This window comes from Alosa pseudoharengus, unplaced genomic scaffold (genome assembly GCF_046254945.1).
Source record: "Alosa pseudoharengus isolate Yale_2024_CS ecotype anadromous, Long Island Sound unplaced genomic scaffold, YU_APseudo_1.1 YU_APseudo_1.1_scf_1, whole genome shotgun sequence".
Classification (NCBI taxonomy): domain Eukaryota; kingdom Metazoa; phylum Chordata; class Actinopteri; order Clupeiformes; family Clupeidae; genus Alosa; species Alosa pseudoharengus.
Genome location: NW_027468564.1, coordinates 25,629,808 through 25,646,789, shown reverse-complemented (window position 1 = coordinate 25,646,789; position 16,982 = coordinate 25,629,808). Strand labels below are relative to the sequence as shown.

General features: G+C 40.4%; 1 protein-coding gene across 1 annotated transcript in view; it reads left to right on the top strand.

Annotated features, from left to right (window-relative positions):
- Positions 1-3,408: 3,408 nt before the first annotated feature.
- LOC143123989 (NACHT, LRR and PYD domains-containing protein 3-like) overlaps positions 3,409-16,982 on the top strand; it is a 29,572-nt gene continuing 15,998 nt past the window's right edge. Inside the window, exons 1-4 of the mRNA XM_076285249.1 lie at positions 3,409-3,604; positions 15,360-15,456; positions 15,872-15,903; positions 16,253-16,366. Coding sequence (XP_076141364.1) covers positions 15,383-15,456; positions 15,872-15,903; positions 16,253-16,366 — 220 coding nt within the window. The 5' untranslated portion in view covers positions 3,409-3,604; positions 15,360-15,382. The remainder of the gene's footprint in view (positions 3,605-15,359; positions 15,457-15,871; positions 15,904-16,252; positions 16,367-16,982) is intronic.

The window sequence follows — 16,982 nt, the reverse complement described above, 5'->3', positions numbered from 1 at the left end:
TGTTGCTCCGTGAGAATGCAGCTCTTCACCGTTAACGTTAGTTTGCAGTTGGCAAGGCAGCTCGCAGGTCAGCAACAGCTCGGCGGGCATGGTAGATCAGTGCTGGATCTCACTCTCTCTAGTGGGTTAGCGTCAAGGTGTGAATGGGAAGTTCATGGAGACAGTATTGGGAGTGATCATTATCCGGTTGTATGTACTTTGGATATTGATGTCAGCTTTAGGCCAGGTGGGAGGGCTGGGAGGTGGGTTTAAAAAAGGCAGATTGGGAAAGATTTAGGGACTTAAGTGACCTGTTTCTTAGGTCTGTTACAAGCACGGATAATGTGGAGGGGCATGAGGGTGAGGTGTGCAGGAGGATTTATATGGCTGCCATGGAGTCAATCCCAAAAAGTTCAGGGAAGATGGCTAGAAATGCAGTTCCTTGGTGGAATAAGGAATGTGAGAATGCTGTGGGAGCCAGGAAAAGGGCTTTTAGACAGCTGAGACACATAACTTTCAACGTCTGATTGAATATAAGCAGGCACAGGCTGTAGCTAGGAGGGTCATCAGGCGAAGTAAGAGGTCTTACTGGAGGGATTACTGCAGTACAATAGGTAATAGTGTGGATATTATTGAGGTGTGGGGTATGATTAAGAAAATGGAGGGTAATAGGAGGGGGTGGGACTATCCAATTCTTTCAGATGGTGACCTGCTGGCTGTATCTGATGCTGAGAAGGTAGAAATGATGGTGAGGACTTTGAGCAAGGTCCATAGCTCTGATAATCTCTCAGATCAGAAAAGAAGAGGTAGACAGGAGACAATGGCACTTTTTGGTGAGGTTATTCAGAAGAAGGAGAAATTGCAGGACAAATATAATGTTCCCTTTACGTTGTTGGAACTTAAGAATGCATTGGAGAGGTGCAGGAATTCAGCCCCTGGACAGGATGAAATGTGTTATAAAATGTTATCACATTTGAGCGATGAGGGATTGATGGCAATCTTGAATTTATATAATAGGGTGTGGGAGGAGGGATGCATTCCTCCAGGATGGAAAGAGGCGGTCATTGTACCTATTAGAAAACCTGGCAAAGATCCTTCTAACCCTGTAAACTACCGACCGATAGCGTTAACCTCACAGTTAGGTAAGCTGATGGAAAGACTGGTCAATGAAAGATTAATGTACTTTGTTGAAGAAAAGGGGTTGTTGTCTAGATATCAGAGTGGGTTCAGAAAGGGTCGGAATACAATCGACTCTGTTTTGTGTCTCGAGAATGAAATTAGAAAAGCTCAAATACATAAAGAAATTGTTGTGGCTGTATTTTTGGACGTTGAAAAAGCGTACGATATGCTCTGGGTGGGGGGCCTCTTGATCAAGTTGCATATGCTAGGTATTGGGGGGAACCTTTTCAACTGGGTAATGGATTTTTTAAATAATCGCAGCATCCAGGTTAAGATAGGGAAGGATATATCAAGGCGTTGCTTAGTTGAAAATGGAACTCCGCAGGGGAGTGTGGTCAGTCCCCTCCTATTCAATATAATGATTAATGATATTTTTTCTGAAATACAGCCCGATATTGGACGGTCCCTCTTTGCTGATGGTGGTATTTTGTGGAAAAGAGGGAGAAATGTGAAACACACTTTGAAGAGAGTTCAGGAAGCTCTAACAACTGTGGAGGACTGGGGTAGGAAGTGGGGCTTTAGATTTTCAGTGGAGAAGACGAAGGCAATGTTTTTTACGAGGAAGAAAGTATGCGATAGTCTGAAACTGCAACTGTACAACTGTCCTGTGGAGAGGGTGCCTTGTTTTAAATTCCTGGGTGTGTTTTTTGACACTAGACTTACGCGGAGAATTCATATCTCCAGGGTAGTAGACAAGTGTAAAACTGTTCTGAATTTAATGAGGTGTCTTGTTGGGAAAAAGTGGGCCTCTTTGAAATTGATATATATATACTTGATCAGGACGAGGATCGACTATGGATGTTTGGTGTATGCCTCTGCGGCAGCATCTGTGCTGGCCAAGCTGGATGTAGTTCAGGCTACTGCATTGAGAATATGTACTGGAGCTGTGCGGTCCTCTCCTGTGTGTGCCTTGCAAGTGATCACTGGGGAAATTCCTCTGGGGGTGAGGAGAAGACAGTTGCAGGCCAACTATTGGGTGAATCTGATGGGTCAGCGACCCGATCATCCTGTGAGAACTGTTATTGAGCCAAGCTGGGAGAGTGTGGTGGCAGATTTGCCGAGTTTTGGGTGGACTGGAGAATCTGTGGCGCGAGAAATTAATGTTCTACATTGTTCCTTTTGCTCAACAGTAATATGGCCTGTGATTCCTGTGGGGCAGCTACATGTTCCAGAAATTGACCTGACTTGAAATTAAGGAAAATGATCCTGAAGTGGAGTTAGTGTATAGTTTTCACAGTCATATAGAAGAAAGATACCTTGACTGTGTTTTAATATTCACTGATGGGTCGAAGGATCAGGAGTCAGGGGTTACTGGAGCAGCCTTTTTTGTTCCGAAAAATGAAGGTTCATGGCTCAAAAAGAACGTCTGATTCGTTACATGTGTTCACAGTTGAGTTGTATGCCATCTTGATGGCTGTGCAGTGGGCGGATCAACTACGAGATAGGAAGGTGTTAATATGCAGTGACTCTGTGTCTGCAGTCAAAAGCCTTGGAAAGGGAATGTCAAAGGGGAGGCAGGATATTGTTTATGAGATACTATTGGTACTCAATAATGTAGGCAAAAAGGGAGTGAAGGTGTCATTTTTATGGGTACCTGCACATGTGGGAATCAGATGGAATGAGAAGGTGGATGCGTTGGCCAAGGAGGCGACTCGAAAAGAAGCCATAGATGTTCTTCTGACACTGTCTAAGTCTGAAGGAAAGAGTATTGTGTGGCAGAATTCTCTTATTAAATGGCAACAGCTTTGGGATCAAGACACAAAGGGCAGACATCTCTTTTCCATTATTAGTAGTGTTTCTGACTCAGTTACGGCCTGCACTAGTGGTAAGCGTAAGGAGGATGTTATCATTACAAGACTGAGAATAGGCCATACATGTCTGAATAGCACACTGTGTATTTTAGGAAAGCATCAGGACGGACTGTGTTCTTGCCAGCAGAGGGAGACTGTTGAACACGTATTGCTATTTTGCAGGAAGTATGAATCACATAGGCAAGATTTGTTCAGGTGCCTAAAGCGGTGTGGGCTGAAGGAAGTGTCACTAAAAAGTGTGCTTGATGTGGGCACAAGTGTAAAGGGAAAGCGCCACATCTTTAAGTTTTTATCTGATACTGGGCTGTATGGGAGAATTTAATTTTGTAGAGCGTTAGTCCAGCAGGAGGCAGCAATGCAACATTGTGGATGCCAGCTGCCGTAAAACCTAATAGAAGAAGAAGAAGAAGGGCGTGTCTTGTAGTTTTGCTGGGCACAGATGGCGCAGGCAGATACTGATGGAAGTTTCATATCACCAGCACGCACTGCCTAAATAGGGATGTTCTTCTGTAGCAGAACCGCAGGGGATCTTGAAAAACATTTCTCAAAACGACGACTCTGGAAAGAACAAACTCTAGAGAATAGCCTGCCTACACAGTGACACAAAACTGAAGGACCCATGTTTACCGCGCAAGGCAAGTTATATGTCCATAATAAAACCTAAGGAAACTTATCTTAGCAGAACAAGGAAATTAAATAGCCTTACTGTCAAAACATATCGTTATATTAATCAATAGCATAGTTGTTTCTTCCCGATGGATGTGACGTGAAGTCCCGTATGGATACTGTATGTGTTGGAGGAAATCATTGTTCAGCCAGTTAGTCCGTGTACGACGACGGAGTATTAGGGTCACACATGACGTGTCGACATTAAACTCAACATTTTGAGAATAACGTTTGGAGAGAGAACGACCGCACAAAAGTAGGGTACAAACGGGACGATCGAAAAGGAGGACGAATGAAACATTCCAGTTTTAACCTCCGTTGCTCAGCCAAATTCGTTCCTGTTACGTCCTTTTATCACGGAGTTATCAGGCGATAAATGCGATGGTCAAAAGTAAACTTAATTAGCGGTTTATTCATTTATTGTATTATTAAAGAGTGTGGCTCTAATAGGCTACTCCAATGTTGTGAAAGTTGTGAAAATGTTAAATGCTGTAAAAAAGCAACTTCTGTTGTCACCTTTCAAAGTAGGCTACTCGATAGGTTTGTCTGGTTTCAGTGTGCATATTAGTTTTGATGGTTTCATGCTTATGACAGGAATTCACTGCATAGGCCTACCACACTCTGGGGTTTCTGTCTATCTATGTCCATGGCAATGACTGACATACACTGAGTAATGCATTAAAAAAGTAATGTAATTACAGTAATGCATTGCTTTTTGCTGTAATGCAGTAATGTAAGGCATTACCAATACAATTTCAGTAATATTTTACTCGGTACAATTCTCAGTAACTGAAGTTACTTTTTAATCCAAAATTGAGAAATGCTCAATTGGCACCAGAGAAGATTATCTAAGAATTAAAAAAGGTCATCTATGCTGGTCCTGGAATTTGATTGCCTTGTTTAGATGACTGTAGAAAGGGAATTTGAGTTATCTCTGCCATTGATGCAACAGATCTAACATGGTTAGGCTATACTTCTCATTTCAAGCAGTGAGAATAACTAAAATGTTGCTTTTACAGACAAAGATCATAGCCATTATTCTCAAACTATTTGCATTAAGTCTACACCACTGTAAGTGGAAGGAAAGGCAACCAGCAATGATGAGAACCATTTAAAGTCAACATACAATTTCACTATGGCTATATTTTACTATATTAAGTTGTGAGTGACCTTTGGCCTTTGGGGCCTACATTGTCCCATGAGCCATAACTGCAACCATTATATTGTTCTTTTGTTAGCCTTAAGCCTAGCTCAGTCATTTTGCCATACCACATCACCTCCTGCCATGTAATGAGCTGCATTGAACACATGAAGATCTATTGAGAACACCAAATCCATATTTCCTGTGAAAGTAATGTAAACGTAGTGTAATGCCTTACAATTCAAAGACAGTAATATTGTAATGTAACAAATTACTTTGAGATGACAGTAACAAGTAATAAATAATGCATTACGCTTTTGAAGTAACTTGCCCAACACTGGTCATCATCAATCAACATCAGTTGCGTAATTGCTGAGTGCAGTGGCCAAGGCATGAGAGATTTTGCAGTAGGCTAGCCCTACATCACTGATGACACAAAAAACATGTTTATAAGGGTATTTTTGCTTCTTGTATTATGTAACAAAATGTTGAGTACATTATATATCAGCTTAGTTGAGTTGTTCTTTCTCTTCCCATTGTCTCTTGCCAAATACATTTAAGTTATCCACAAATGTTCAAAGACAACAACGGTCTATCAAATAGATAACAGTTTAGGATTAGGACTGTAGAAGTAGGCCTAGGGCTTTTATAACTTCGACTACATTAAACTACTACTATGGTTAGCATCTCTTAGCCACTACATTAAACTACTACTATGGTTAGCATCTCTTAGCCACTACACTAAACTACTACTATGGTTAGCATCTCTTAGCCACTACACTAAACTACTACTATGGTTAGCATCTCTTAGCCACTACAATAAACTACTACTATGGTTAGCATCTCTTAGCCACTACATTAAACTACTACTATGGTTAGCATCTCTTAGCCACTACACTAAACTACTACTATGGTTAGCATATCTTAGCCATGCTCTCACCTTCGCCTTCACATTCTCTCTAGTTTGTACTCTGCACTAGTTACCCATATCTAAAACAGTTTTCACATGAGAAAGTGTGCCAGAGAGTTGGCAAAATAGTGTAAATAATAGCCATACATGTGTATAGATTTGCTAGGAGTGTGTTGATCATTGTTGGAAATTGAGTGTAAAGCAGAGAGTTGTGTTTACAGTTCCGCAAAAAAGAGTGCTGTGCAGTGGATTGTACCTACAGTTGTGCAAAGAGTGTGTTACAAAATTGCAAACTGAGTGCAAAGCAGTGTTTGTGCTTTTAGTTTTGCGAGTGGTTTTGCTATAAGTATTAATAGTTTTAGAAATTGTGCTATAAGAATCACAGTTAAGCATTCAGAAAAAACTGTAAGTCAAAGTCATAGCCCCCCCCCCCCCTAATTTATTCAATTAGGCCAAATCTCCCTAAAATATAGATCCAAAACAAATGCAATTTCAGTTTCATATATGTCCGAATCAGCTTTCATCAAGTTTCGTTCAAATCCGTGGTGATGCGGCCCAAAAGTGTGATGATTTCACACGGAATGACCCTGATGCAAATTTTTGTTGTTGTTTTTTTTATCTAAAATGAACATTTACCAATTTAAGGAGTTCGCTTTTGCATGGCTTCCTGCGTGATGGAATGGCAGTTGATTCCTTATGGTTCATGTCTGTCGGCCTACATGTAGGTCTGTTATTAAGATATCTTTGGAATCTGTGGAAATATTCTGAATATGAATAAGTGGGCTATTCGGTGAATTCATCACACCAATACTTTGTGACTGATTGGTTGCCAGATGTTCCAAGGGCATACGGTACACTGTTAGACATTTCATTACTGTACTTTATATCACACAGTAAAATACTTTAAATTATTATTATGACCGCCGCTAGCGAAGCTAGCGAAGCGGTCATATAGGGATTGTCAAAGTTTTTTTTTTTTTTTTTTTTTTTTTCCCCGTCATCTACTTCCTGTATTTTTGGTCAACGATACCCGGGACACCAAACCACCGGGGCACATGAAATTTGGTGGGTATGTAGCCCCACTAGACTTTTACGGAAAAATTTCGTTTCGTCCCCGGGGGCCACTCCCTCCCCGCGCTGGGCCCCCCGAACCGCAAAAAAAACAGTTTTTCCTAAATAACTACCTGAACCGTGGCACTGAGGATGAAGAATCTTTTATGGTATGTTGGTCTCAAGGGCCCACATCAACCTGGCCCATAATCACTCATTTGTGATTTGCACCCCCCCGGTAAAAAATGAAAATGCAATATTATTCTGCTTTAATCGCCCCTATCTTCAGTTAAGATGTTCAGAACTGCACCAAATTGTATGTGTATGATTGACCTGGCATTCTCTGGGGGTATGCCAAGTTTCATAGAATTTCATCCATGGGGGGGTCCTAAAAAAATTAGGTTATGTGTACATTTAGTGACTGTACACTCATTGGCCTGTAGATGGCGGTGCACACATATATACATGCACACACACACAGGCACCCACATACTATCGGTATTAGAACGGCCGATACTTAATTACAAATTCAGTAGGATTAAAAGAAAGCCAAAATAATAAATATTCATCATCATCATCATGGCTGCATTTCCAGTATTGGCGATAAGTAGTCGTTTGTCCACTAGATGGCGCATCGTTGCAGTGAGACGTAATTTTGTTGGAAGTTAATCTATAAGTGGGTTGGAAAGACACTACGCTTCCTACAAGGACAAGACTGTAGGCTACAGTAGTTTACAGCAGAGAACGTCTAAGGGTAGGATGATTTCTGCATGACATGTAATTCCCATTTCCTCTTGAAGCCGAAATAAATCTGAGAATGTTTATCAGACATGCTTGTTTTTTACTGCAGGTAGGCAACATTAATCCTATCAATAGCAGAACGTAGCCTAGGTAAAATAATGTTACCGTTAGCATGGTTGAGTGATGGAGGCCAATTTGATTATTGATGTATTTGTAGAAAACCATAAATGCGTTTATAGGCTACCAAGCAAATCGATAACAGCACTAATTGTATCTTTCGACTGTCATTTGCTTATGACCATAACCTAGGCTATAACCTAGGCTACTAACAGGAGCTAAGTGAGTTAGCCACAAAACGTTCGCTATACGTGATGGTTTTTTAATGGAAAATATATAGGCTACCTGAAAGATAACCTGTCTATGATGCATCTTAAACACCGGGCTGGGACATTTCTGCTCAAGGTCTCAAAAAGCATCCGAGTCAACGTTCATTCCCAAACACCCATATAGGCTACTTCAATCCTCTATTTTCAAAGGTGATTCAAGTAAGGAAGAGCATGGCTCAAAGTAAAGTAACTGAAACTACATAAATTCGTCAAAGTGAATAATTTGTGTCAACTCGCCGCAATGTAGATTTATTAACGCACCCGTGATGATCTACATCTCCATTTAAACCAGATGTTTTAGAGCGCACGTTGAGATGTATTCAGGGCAGGGCTGTACCTACACATATTTGTTGCACGTGCTAGGGCTGCACGATATTAGGAAAACATGCGATATGCGATAACATTATTGAGTACTGCGATAACGATATAATTTGCGATATTTAAATATACTGCTCAAAAAAGTTTTTCCACACATTTTTTGAAACCTTCCACCCTTTTCTCCATTCTCAAACTACATTCACAGAATGTCTGACAGTTCTTGCAAAATAAAACACTCGCCTCAAAAGTTTTACTTGTGCTCAGAACCAAACAGTGTCAGAGTACTGATCCAGTGTATGATTGAAGTGTTCCCTTAATTTTTTTGAGCAGTATATTTAATGTTTTTTTTTTCATTCTGCTTGCTGCAAGCATACACTGTAGGGTTGGGGGGGGGGGGGGTAAATGTATAATTACAGAAATAAATGTATCATTTTCTACATAAACAATATAAAATATCATGTAGCCTAGGCTATATATGGCCTGATGAAAGTGGACAGCTAAGAGACCTACTGACTAGGCTATCGAAGTTGTGTGGAAGATCTGCTCCTAATCCTCATAAAAGACGGATGGACAGCTAATCTGAACACTTGTGCACCAACCAGCAGAATATTCCACATTGCCAGCCTTCGATGGGCCTAGCAAAGAAGCTACTTAAGCTATATCGCGGTAGTCATCTCAGTCTGTAACCTCATACGCTGTGCATCCCACTTTATTAGGCTACCGGCATGCCGACTACGAGGGCAGCGGAAAGTGAAAGTAATTGGGCTTCAATCGCACAGTCCAGGATAAGAAGTAGGTTAAACAACTTTTACAAATAACGAATCCTGATTACCTCTGTGCTGCTGTCTGGGGCTTTTGCTAAATGCAAATCATGAAATACAAGCCTTACAGACAGTGAAAGACAGATATCTTCTGATATAACAATAACGAAATAAATTGTTTATTTTAACGCGGTGGAGAAGGACGCATTTGCGCTGTGTTTGTAACACGGCATCCTTCATAAAACCAAAATATTTCCATATAACAGACGCTTTCCTTTTAGTCACTAATTCCTCTTCACGAAAGTGTAACCTACCTCGCTCGACTCACTATCTTCAGCCATCACGACTTAGCTCCCGCTTCAACACCTAAAACACCACACACCTAAACTGGTAGGGGACGGGCTTCTTGGGCAGCATGACAGCATCGGTTTGGTAAAATATGTTGACATTCAGAATGTGAATACACCATAGACTGTATGGAATGCGCACGGCACAGAAAATGTATCGAAATTTATCGAAAATTAAGTAATCTTTGCGGTATGTCCATCGCAAGCGTTGATATCGCGATAACGATAGATTTTAGATATATCGTGCAGCCCTAGCACGTGCTACAAAAATCATTCTTTGCGATGGATGATTTAGTACCAACGTTACACCGGTCAGATACAGTTTTGCCTATTGCTATTCCGTGAGACTGAGGCGCTTTTTGTTTGTTCGAAGTGCGTGTTTAGGGTGTGAGAGGGGAGTCGATGTGCTTTGATTCCAGCTTGGTAGTTGTAGTCTATGCGATTAAAAAACGCGTGTGTCCAAGTATCCAAAAAACAATGATAACGCTTTCATTATGGCTGCTTTAGCCACAGACCTTGAGCTACTGTACAGTGGGTTGGGTTCCATTTAGAAGTGTCCACTTCATTCGCCCTTTCCGTGATTCACACAGCTATGTGAAATGTATTACTACTGATATGCAAAACTATGAACTTTTCGCCAAGAGGTGGCAGCTTGATACTTGCCATTGGTTCCAAAGGAGATTTTATTTGGGTCGCCAGCATAGCCTAGTGACAATTTGTGTTGTGTAATAGGTCTAGCATAGGGCCTACCTTATATAGCTTATAGTTTGTTAACAGTCAGGGTTTTGTCATAACTCCCTCTATGCATTTTTGCATTTAGAATAGCTCTAAAACCGGGGGACGAACACGTCGCAGGGGGGGCGCCAGTGCGTGGATATCTCAATCGCAAAATTAAACAATATTTCTATCGGGCGCCTACCATGGACTAGGCTGGGTGAAAATCAAAAGATTGCGTCAAAAGATTGAGCTTAACCATGGACCTCATAGTTGCAAAATGCAAGGGAACATGAATCAGCATATTATTTGCACAAACAATAACGGACAGTAGCTCTTCAACTTTGCCCGTTAAAATGTGTATGAACAGTCTCGCAACGCATTTCATGAAGGCCCTTTTGGACATGTCAGTTATTTGCACCACTGGGTAAAACGGCATTTTGTTTTAGACTACTGGTATTTAATTTGTGCATTGACAATAAAGCTGAATATCATTTGAACTAGATGACTAAACTTATGCATACAGTATGTAGAAGAAGAAACATTCACAATAATCCATGACATGACCTCTCTTCTTGATAGCTGTTGAAAACTGCATGGAACTGACAGGGATTGTTTTGTTTAATAATAAATAAACAAATACATTATGCTGCTACCTTCTGCTTTTCCTAAATACAATGTAGCCTAGGTGTACCTTTCATCAGTCCAGTTGCAATGGATGGACTGTGATGAACTGCCCTACTTGTGATTGTTTAGAGATTTTAAAGGTTTTATAACAATGCTACAGATTTTTTGGCCCAGAAACAAATCTATTCACCTTTGCAGCGCCAGTAGGCTACTTTGTGTGCGGAATGTGTGCAAACACACATTCCAAACAAGCATACACAAAAGTTTCAAGAGTGGGGGATGGAGTAGAAGATGGAGACAAATTCATTAATATGATTTATTTTCGCGGAATGGATGTGCAGGACTGAGCGGCGGTCATATTTTGTACCGCTATGCGGTACATCTAGTTTCAGTAAGTTTCTGCAAGTATGGGGATTTTGCGTCATAAGTGTGGTAAGTCACCAGATTTTTTTTAATTGTAGTAAGTTAGTAGGCTACTTCTATATAATACATTCACAATAAAATACAATATTATAATTATACACAATACTAATTAGGCTATTATTATTAATTATACAACAATTGGGTTGTATGGAACTATTTATTTGTTTCTGATTGGCCGAGAGACGTTCCATGAGTTGGAATATCCCTGGACATTTCAACTCAGACTTTGCACAGCTAATAATAAATCACTCCGCGATACAATGCGAAGATTTGACACAATGTTCTCATCCCAGCTCTCCACTATTTCAAGCAATGGGTTACTCCTTAGGGACTGTACGATATTTGCCGGGGGGGGAGGGCCGGTCGTCAGGGGGGGGAAGGGCCTAAGATAATTTTTTAAGCCTTAGGGGAAGGCCCAGGAGAAATATTTTGGCCTGGGGGGAGGGCCGAGGAAAATTATTTTTTCCTGATCCATGATATTTTTTTCCCCTGATCAATGATCCGTTTTCGATATTTTAAAAGGTTTGTAGGCCAAAACATGATTCACGTCTCTTTGACAGAGTGGGGGAGTCCAAAAAGTCGCAACCCTACCTGAATCTCCCACAACTCCCCTCGTAAGCTTGCAGGTCACCCGCGGTTATGGGTCATAAACCAAATATTTTAATGATATTCGGGTCATTTGCGGGCGGGTCAGTTAAAATGAATTAAATATATATTTTCTGCAAATAGGCCTACTTAGAAAATCACGAGAAGGCTAGCATCAATACAGTAAAGCATCAATACAGTAAGTCAACAGTAAAGAAGCTGAAGACGCGAGTTAAAATAATAAAGACACCCCTTCAGGAAAAGCGATATAGGCTATGGGAAATATTGGGAAAAGTTCTTAAAGAAGATGACAGTAGTACAAGTTATGGTCTATGTAGGCCTAGGCTACTTCTTGCGAAGCCATTTAAAAGTATGACAGCCGAAACGGGCAGCCTGCAGGAATAAATCTTATGGCACAGACTACACAGCCATATCTACCGGTAGGTATAGGTTCGCGCATGCATAAAAGTTACCTTAGTTCGTTGTGTTTGTGACTTTAAACAGTGGATGTGCTTTAGTAAAGCTTTGTGCTTCATTCAGCATTTTAAACCAGTTCTTACGCTAACGTTTTGACCAGCAATGTATCTCTCTTGCCTAGGCTACCTTGCCTCCCCATTTCTATTTTCGAAAGAAGTATGTCCATGGCCAAATCTTATCCTAGTGTTCTAATCCTTGGTGGTTGCGTGCGTGCTTGCGCTCTTATTCTCATTCTCTCTCCTGCGCAAACATTAGGCTATGTCCTGCATGCCTGCGTGTAGTTCTACTGCATAAAGTTTCGCAAATAAATTAGACCGAGGTGAAGTTAGTTTGATATTTGATATTCGGATATTCGACAGATTTTCAAAAACAAATGTATGCGGCCGGTTTCACCCCGTGTTTGCAGACAATGTACAAACAGATGACCTGTCTACTTGCTCCCAGCCGACCTTAGGGACCGTCTAAAAAGTACAAGCCATGCGACCTAGTGACTCTAAACCAATGCAGAATAGTTATCCTATATGGGACTCATCGGGCACACCTCTTTTTATGGTCACTGTATGCACACTGTATTTTACATTAATATTTTGTAAAAAAATACATTATTTCCTATATGAATGGTCCTCTTTTTTCAATACCTCCCAAGTCATGTGACCTAGTGACTCCAAACCAATGCAGAATAGTTATCCTATATGGGACTCATCGGGCACACCTCTTTTTATGGTCACTGTATGCACACTGTATTTTATATTAATATTTTGTAAAAAAAATACATTATTTCCTATATGAATGGTCCTCTTTTTTTAATACCTCCCAAGTCATGTGACCTAGTGACTCCAAACCAATGCAGAATAGTTATCCTATATGGGACTCATCGGGCACACCTCTTTTTATGGTCACTGTATGCACACTGTATTTTATATGAATATTTTAAAGATAATACATTATTAACCATAAGAAACAGTCTCCTTTTTTTCAATACCTCCCAAGCCATGCAACCTAGTGACTCCAAACCAATGCAGAATAGTTATCCTATATGGGACTCATCGGGCACACCTCTTTTTATGGTCACTGTATGCACACTGTATTTTATATGAATATTTTGTAAAAAAAATACATTATTTCCTATATGAATGGTCCTCTTTTTTCAATACCTCCCAAGTCATGTGACCTAGTGACTCCAAACCAATGCAGAATAGTTATCCTATATGGGACTCATCAGACACACCTCTTTTTATAGCCACTGTATGCATGCTATATTTTATATGAATTTTTTTAATAAAATACATTATTTCATATAAGAAACAGACTCCTTTTTTTCAATACCTTCCAAGCCATGTGACCTAGGGACTCCAAACCAATGCAGAAGAGGTGTGTCTGATGAGTCCCATATATGAAACAAATGCAAACACGGGGTGAAACCGGCCGCATAATTTTTTTTTTTTAATATCTGTCGAATATCCGAATATCAAATATCAAACTAACTTCAGCTCGGTATAAATTAGTTTGTTTTACAGAAATGGACTACTGCATGCAGGCTATACCCAAAAGCACACATTTTGTAAATAAGCTGGTCGGATCGCGGGTCAGGTATAATTTTGTCCTAATTAATATTCGCGGTCCGAGTTGCGGTCGGGTTGATTAAAATATCGGGCGACCGCGGGCCGCTTGTGACCAAACCCGCGCAACACTGGTTTGTAGCCCCGTGTGTGTGTGTGCTTATCGTCCCCTTAGAATTACAGGGTTCTATCTGCGTTCTGAGTAGTTCTGAGATATTGAGCTTCAAAGTCTTAGAATTCCATAGAGTTATACTGCTAAGTGGAACAAACCTCTTCAGATATAATGTCCAAAAAATGCATACAACTACAAGAAACACTTCACCTCATCTTCTTAAGGTGTCACAGAATAAGAATATGTAAATAACTCAATTTTGACAAAAATGTCAGATAGAACCTTATAGTTCTAAGGGGACGTTATGACATTTGCTGGCCGTTTTAACCTTGTAATTGTAAACGTCATTTTTTCAGCCAGTTTTATTTGATTCACGTAGGGGGGAGGCCCCTGGAGAAAAAAAATTTGACCAGGGGGGAGGGCCAGGCAGAACATTTTTAACCCGATCGTCTGGCGACCGGCCCTCCCCCCCGCTAAATATCGTACAGTCCCTTAGCAAACCATAACGAAACAGTGCTTCACCACATCTGTGGATTAAGCCACACAGTCAACTCAATGTAAGTAAGATAAACGAGGATGCTCTCAGCATTGCCAGCATTGTGTATAATATGATTGTCACTTGGAGGAGACTTGTAGATAACTAACGTTAGCATAATTAGCTAACCGCTGCTAACGTGCTAGCATCGTCACGTCAGGCTGTGCACAGTAGTGTAACATTTATTCACCATAAATTAATAAAGTTGAGTGGTTCTGCAATGTAGACTATGTTTACGTTTTTTTGCAGTACCATGTCCCTTACATGACATGGCCCAATGTCCTTGTAACATGCATGCAGCAATATAGCAGCAATAATATCAAGTTATGAATGTGATTTCAGCCCGACTTTCAACATTTCTTTCAAGAAGACATTTAAACCACAAAAGACCCGTAACAAGGGATCTGTAATGTTGGTTACCTAGCAACCAAGATGCTGTCTAAGGGAACTATGTTTTGATGCGTAAGAACGATGTCGAAATTAAAAAATTTAAACAATAATGGGGTGTTTTCAGATTATTTAGTTTGTGGTAGAATTGTTGTATAAAAGCAATATAGCACTCGTGATCGTGGGATTGGTCATGGATATTCCCACGGCTGTTGTTGCCTGCGCCACTCGGCCTCCGGCCTCGTGGCTACGGCCGAACAACACCCGTGGGAATATCCATGACCAACCCCACTCTCACTCGTGCTATATTGCTTAATAGTATTATTATAGTAATATTGTCCAGTACAGTACTGTAAATCTGAATTGCAGTAACTTACTGGTTGCCAGTTAGTTACTGTAAAAAAAGGCACTGAAATGTCTAACAGTGTATTGTAAGAAGTCATGAGAGACATGTTTGTTACTAATGAGAAATACACTGAAACCTGTTGAGAAGATTTAACAACCTCGGCATCGATGCCAATGCACAGATCTCTCTAGCATTTGTTGTCACAGGGGCCTTGCCACATCATGGACTACATTACCCATAACACCTTGCACATCTCACTCAAACCCACAACAACAGCTTAGTTCACTGTAACTATTTTTTTTTAGCTACCTCAGATGTAAGTTAAGTAATGGCTGAGACTGAGAAGTTGGAGGAGTGTTCAAACCAGGTGAAGAGGAAACGCAGTCCCTCACCAACAATAGGGTCAGTTATGCCCAACACCTACACCTTTTACAGTGATGAACGATACATGATGCGTATATTGTTGCCTGAGGTCTAATAGATGTTAAACTTTGCTCTGCCTTGGGCCTGCATATAAATTAGCCCAAGGCTACAATGCATCAAACGGCAACATACATAGGACAAAATGTACAATATGTTTCGTGTCCAGTTAAGTGTACTAATGGCTACATAATGTACAATATGTTTCTTGTCCAGTTAAGTGTACTAATGGCTACATAATGTACAATATGTTTCATGTCCAGTTAAGTGTACTAATGGCTACATAATGTACAATATGTTTCATGTCCAGTTAAGTGTACTAATGGCTACATAATGTACAATATGTTGAATGTCCAGTTAAGTGTACTAATGGCTACATAATGTCATTTGTCAATAGGGAGTCAGCTGCTGATACTTTCAAAAAGTCTGGTGAGAATTCAATTTAATGCAAATTACCACTTATCAACATTTCAATATTCACTGAGTGAAAATGTATGATAATATTCCATGTTATTATGACCACCAGCAGGTTTTGCATGCTATATCTGTGAAGTTGCTCGGATATGACTTCTGCTGGGTGGTATTTTCAATATGTTTTCTGCATTTTCACTTCCAGTGCTGTTTCTTGTAGACATGTTGGCTAGTGAAAGCTAATGCACTGCAGTGATAATTAGTGCTGTATGCTAAGTGCACACAGACTGTGTGGAAATAACTGAATTTTCTCTTTTTGCTTTTTGAATACCTGGACAATTCTTCTCCACTGCTTCCTCCAACCCAGTCCAGCCAGCTTCTGTCTCGTCCTCCATTACGGCTGAAACTGGAGGAGTTGTTGTGTCCCCAAATCTTGCCGGCAATATCATCCATGGTCCAGTATCCATTCAGGTTTTTTCAGGTATAAAATGATGCTATGCATAATGTATGACATGTGCAATGCCAGACTTGCACACTTCATGGTTTAGATTTCCGGAGTGTTAAGGGTATTTGTTTGTAATGATTACTTTGACTTGTCTGCCCCTCATCCTTTTCTATATGGATGTATTAAGTAATTATTAAATATAATCAGGGTGCGATTTGTAGGGGGGGATGGTGAGGATTTCCTCACCTCTGGTTTTCCTATCCCTACCTCTGCTAAATTATTTTTATCGTCGGGGGGGACAACATTTATCCCCCTCTGCCCCTCATATTGATTAATGCCACTTTATATAAGTAAAGCGCTGCAACGTGAGAACAGTCTAGTAGGCTAGCCTACATAATAATCTGCCATCAGAAACGCACCGTCACCGTCAGCACTGATGCTGGTGACACAGTGGCTGCGTGATAACTTAATTTGGCCTTGATCGTGCAGGACATTTCAGAATGTCGAGTGTGTAATCCATCATAAATGGCTAGGTTCAATGGAAAAGTTAGCTGGACAAATGAAAGAAAAAGAGAAGGATTCAGTGAAGCATAATAATGTTTTAGAACCTTCAAAATTAGAAAACTGATGCAACTGAGATGGAGGACAACTG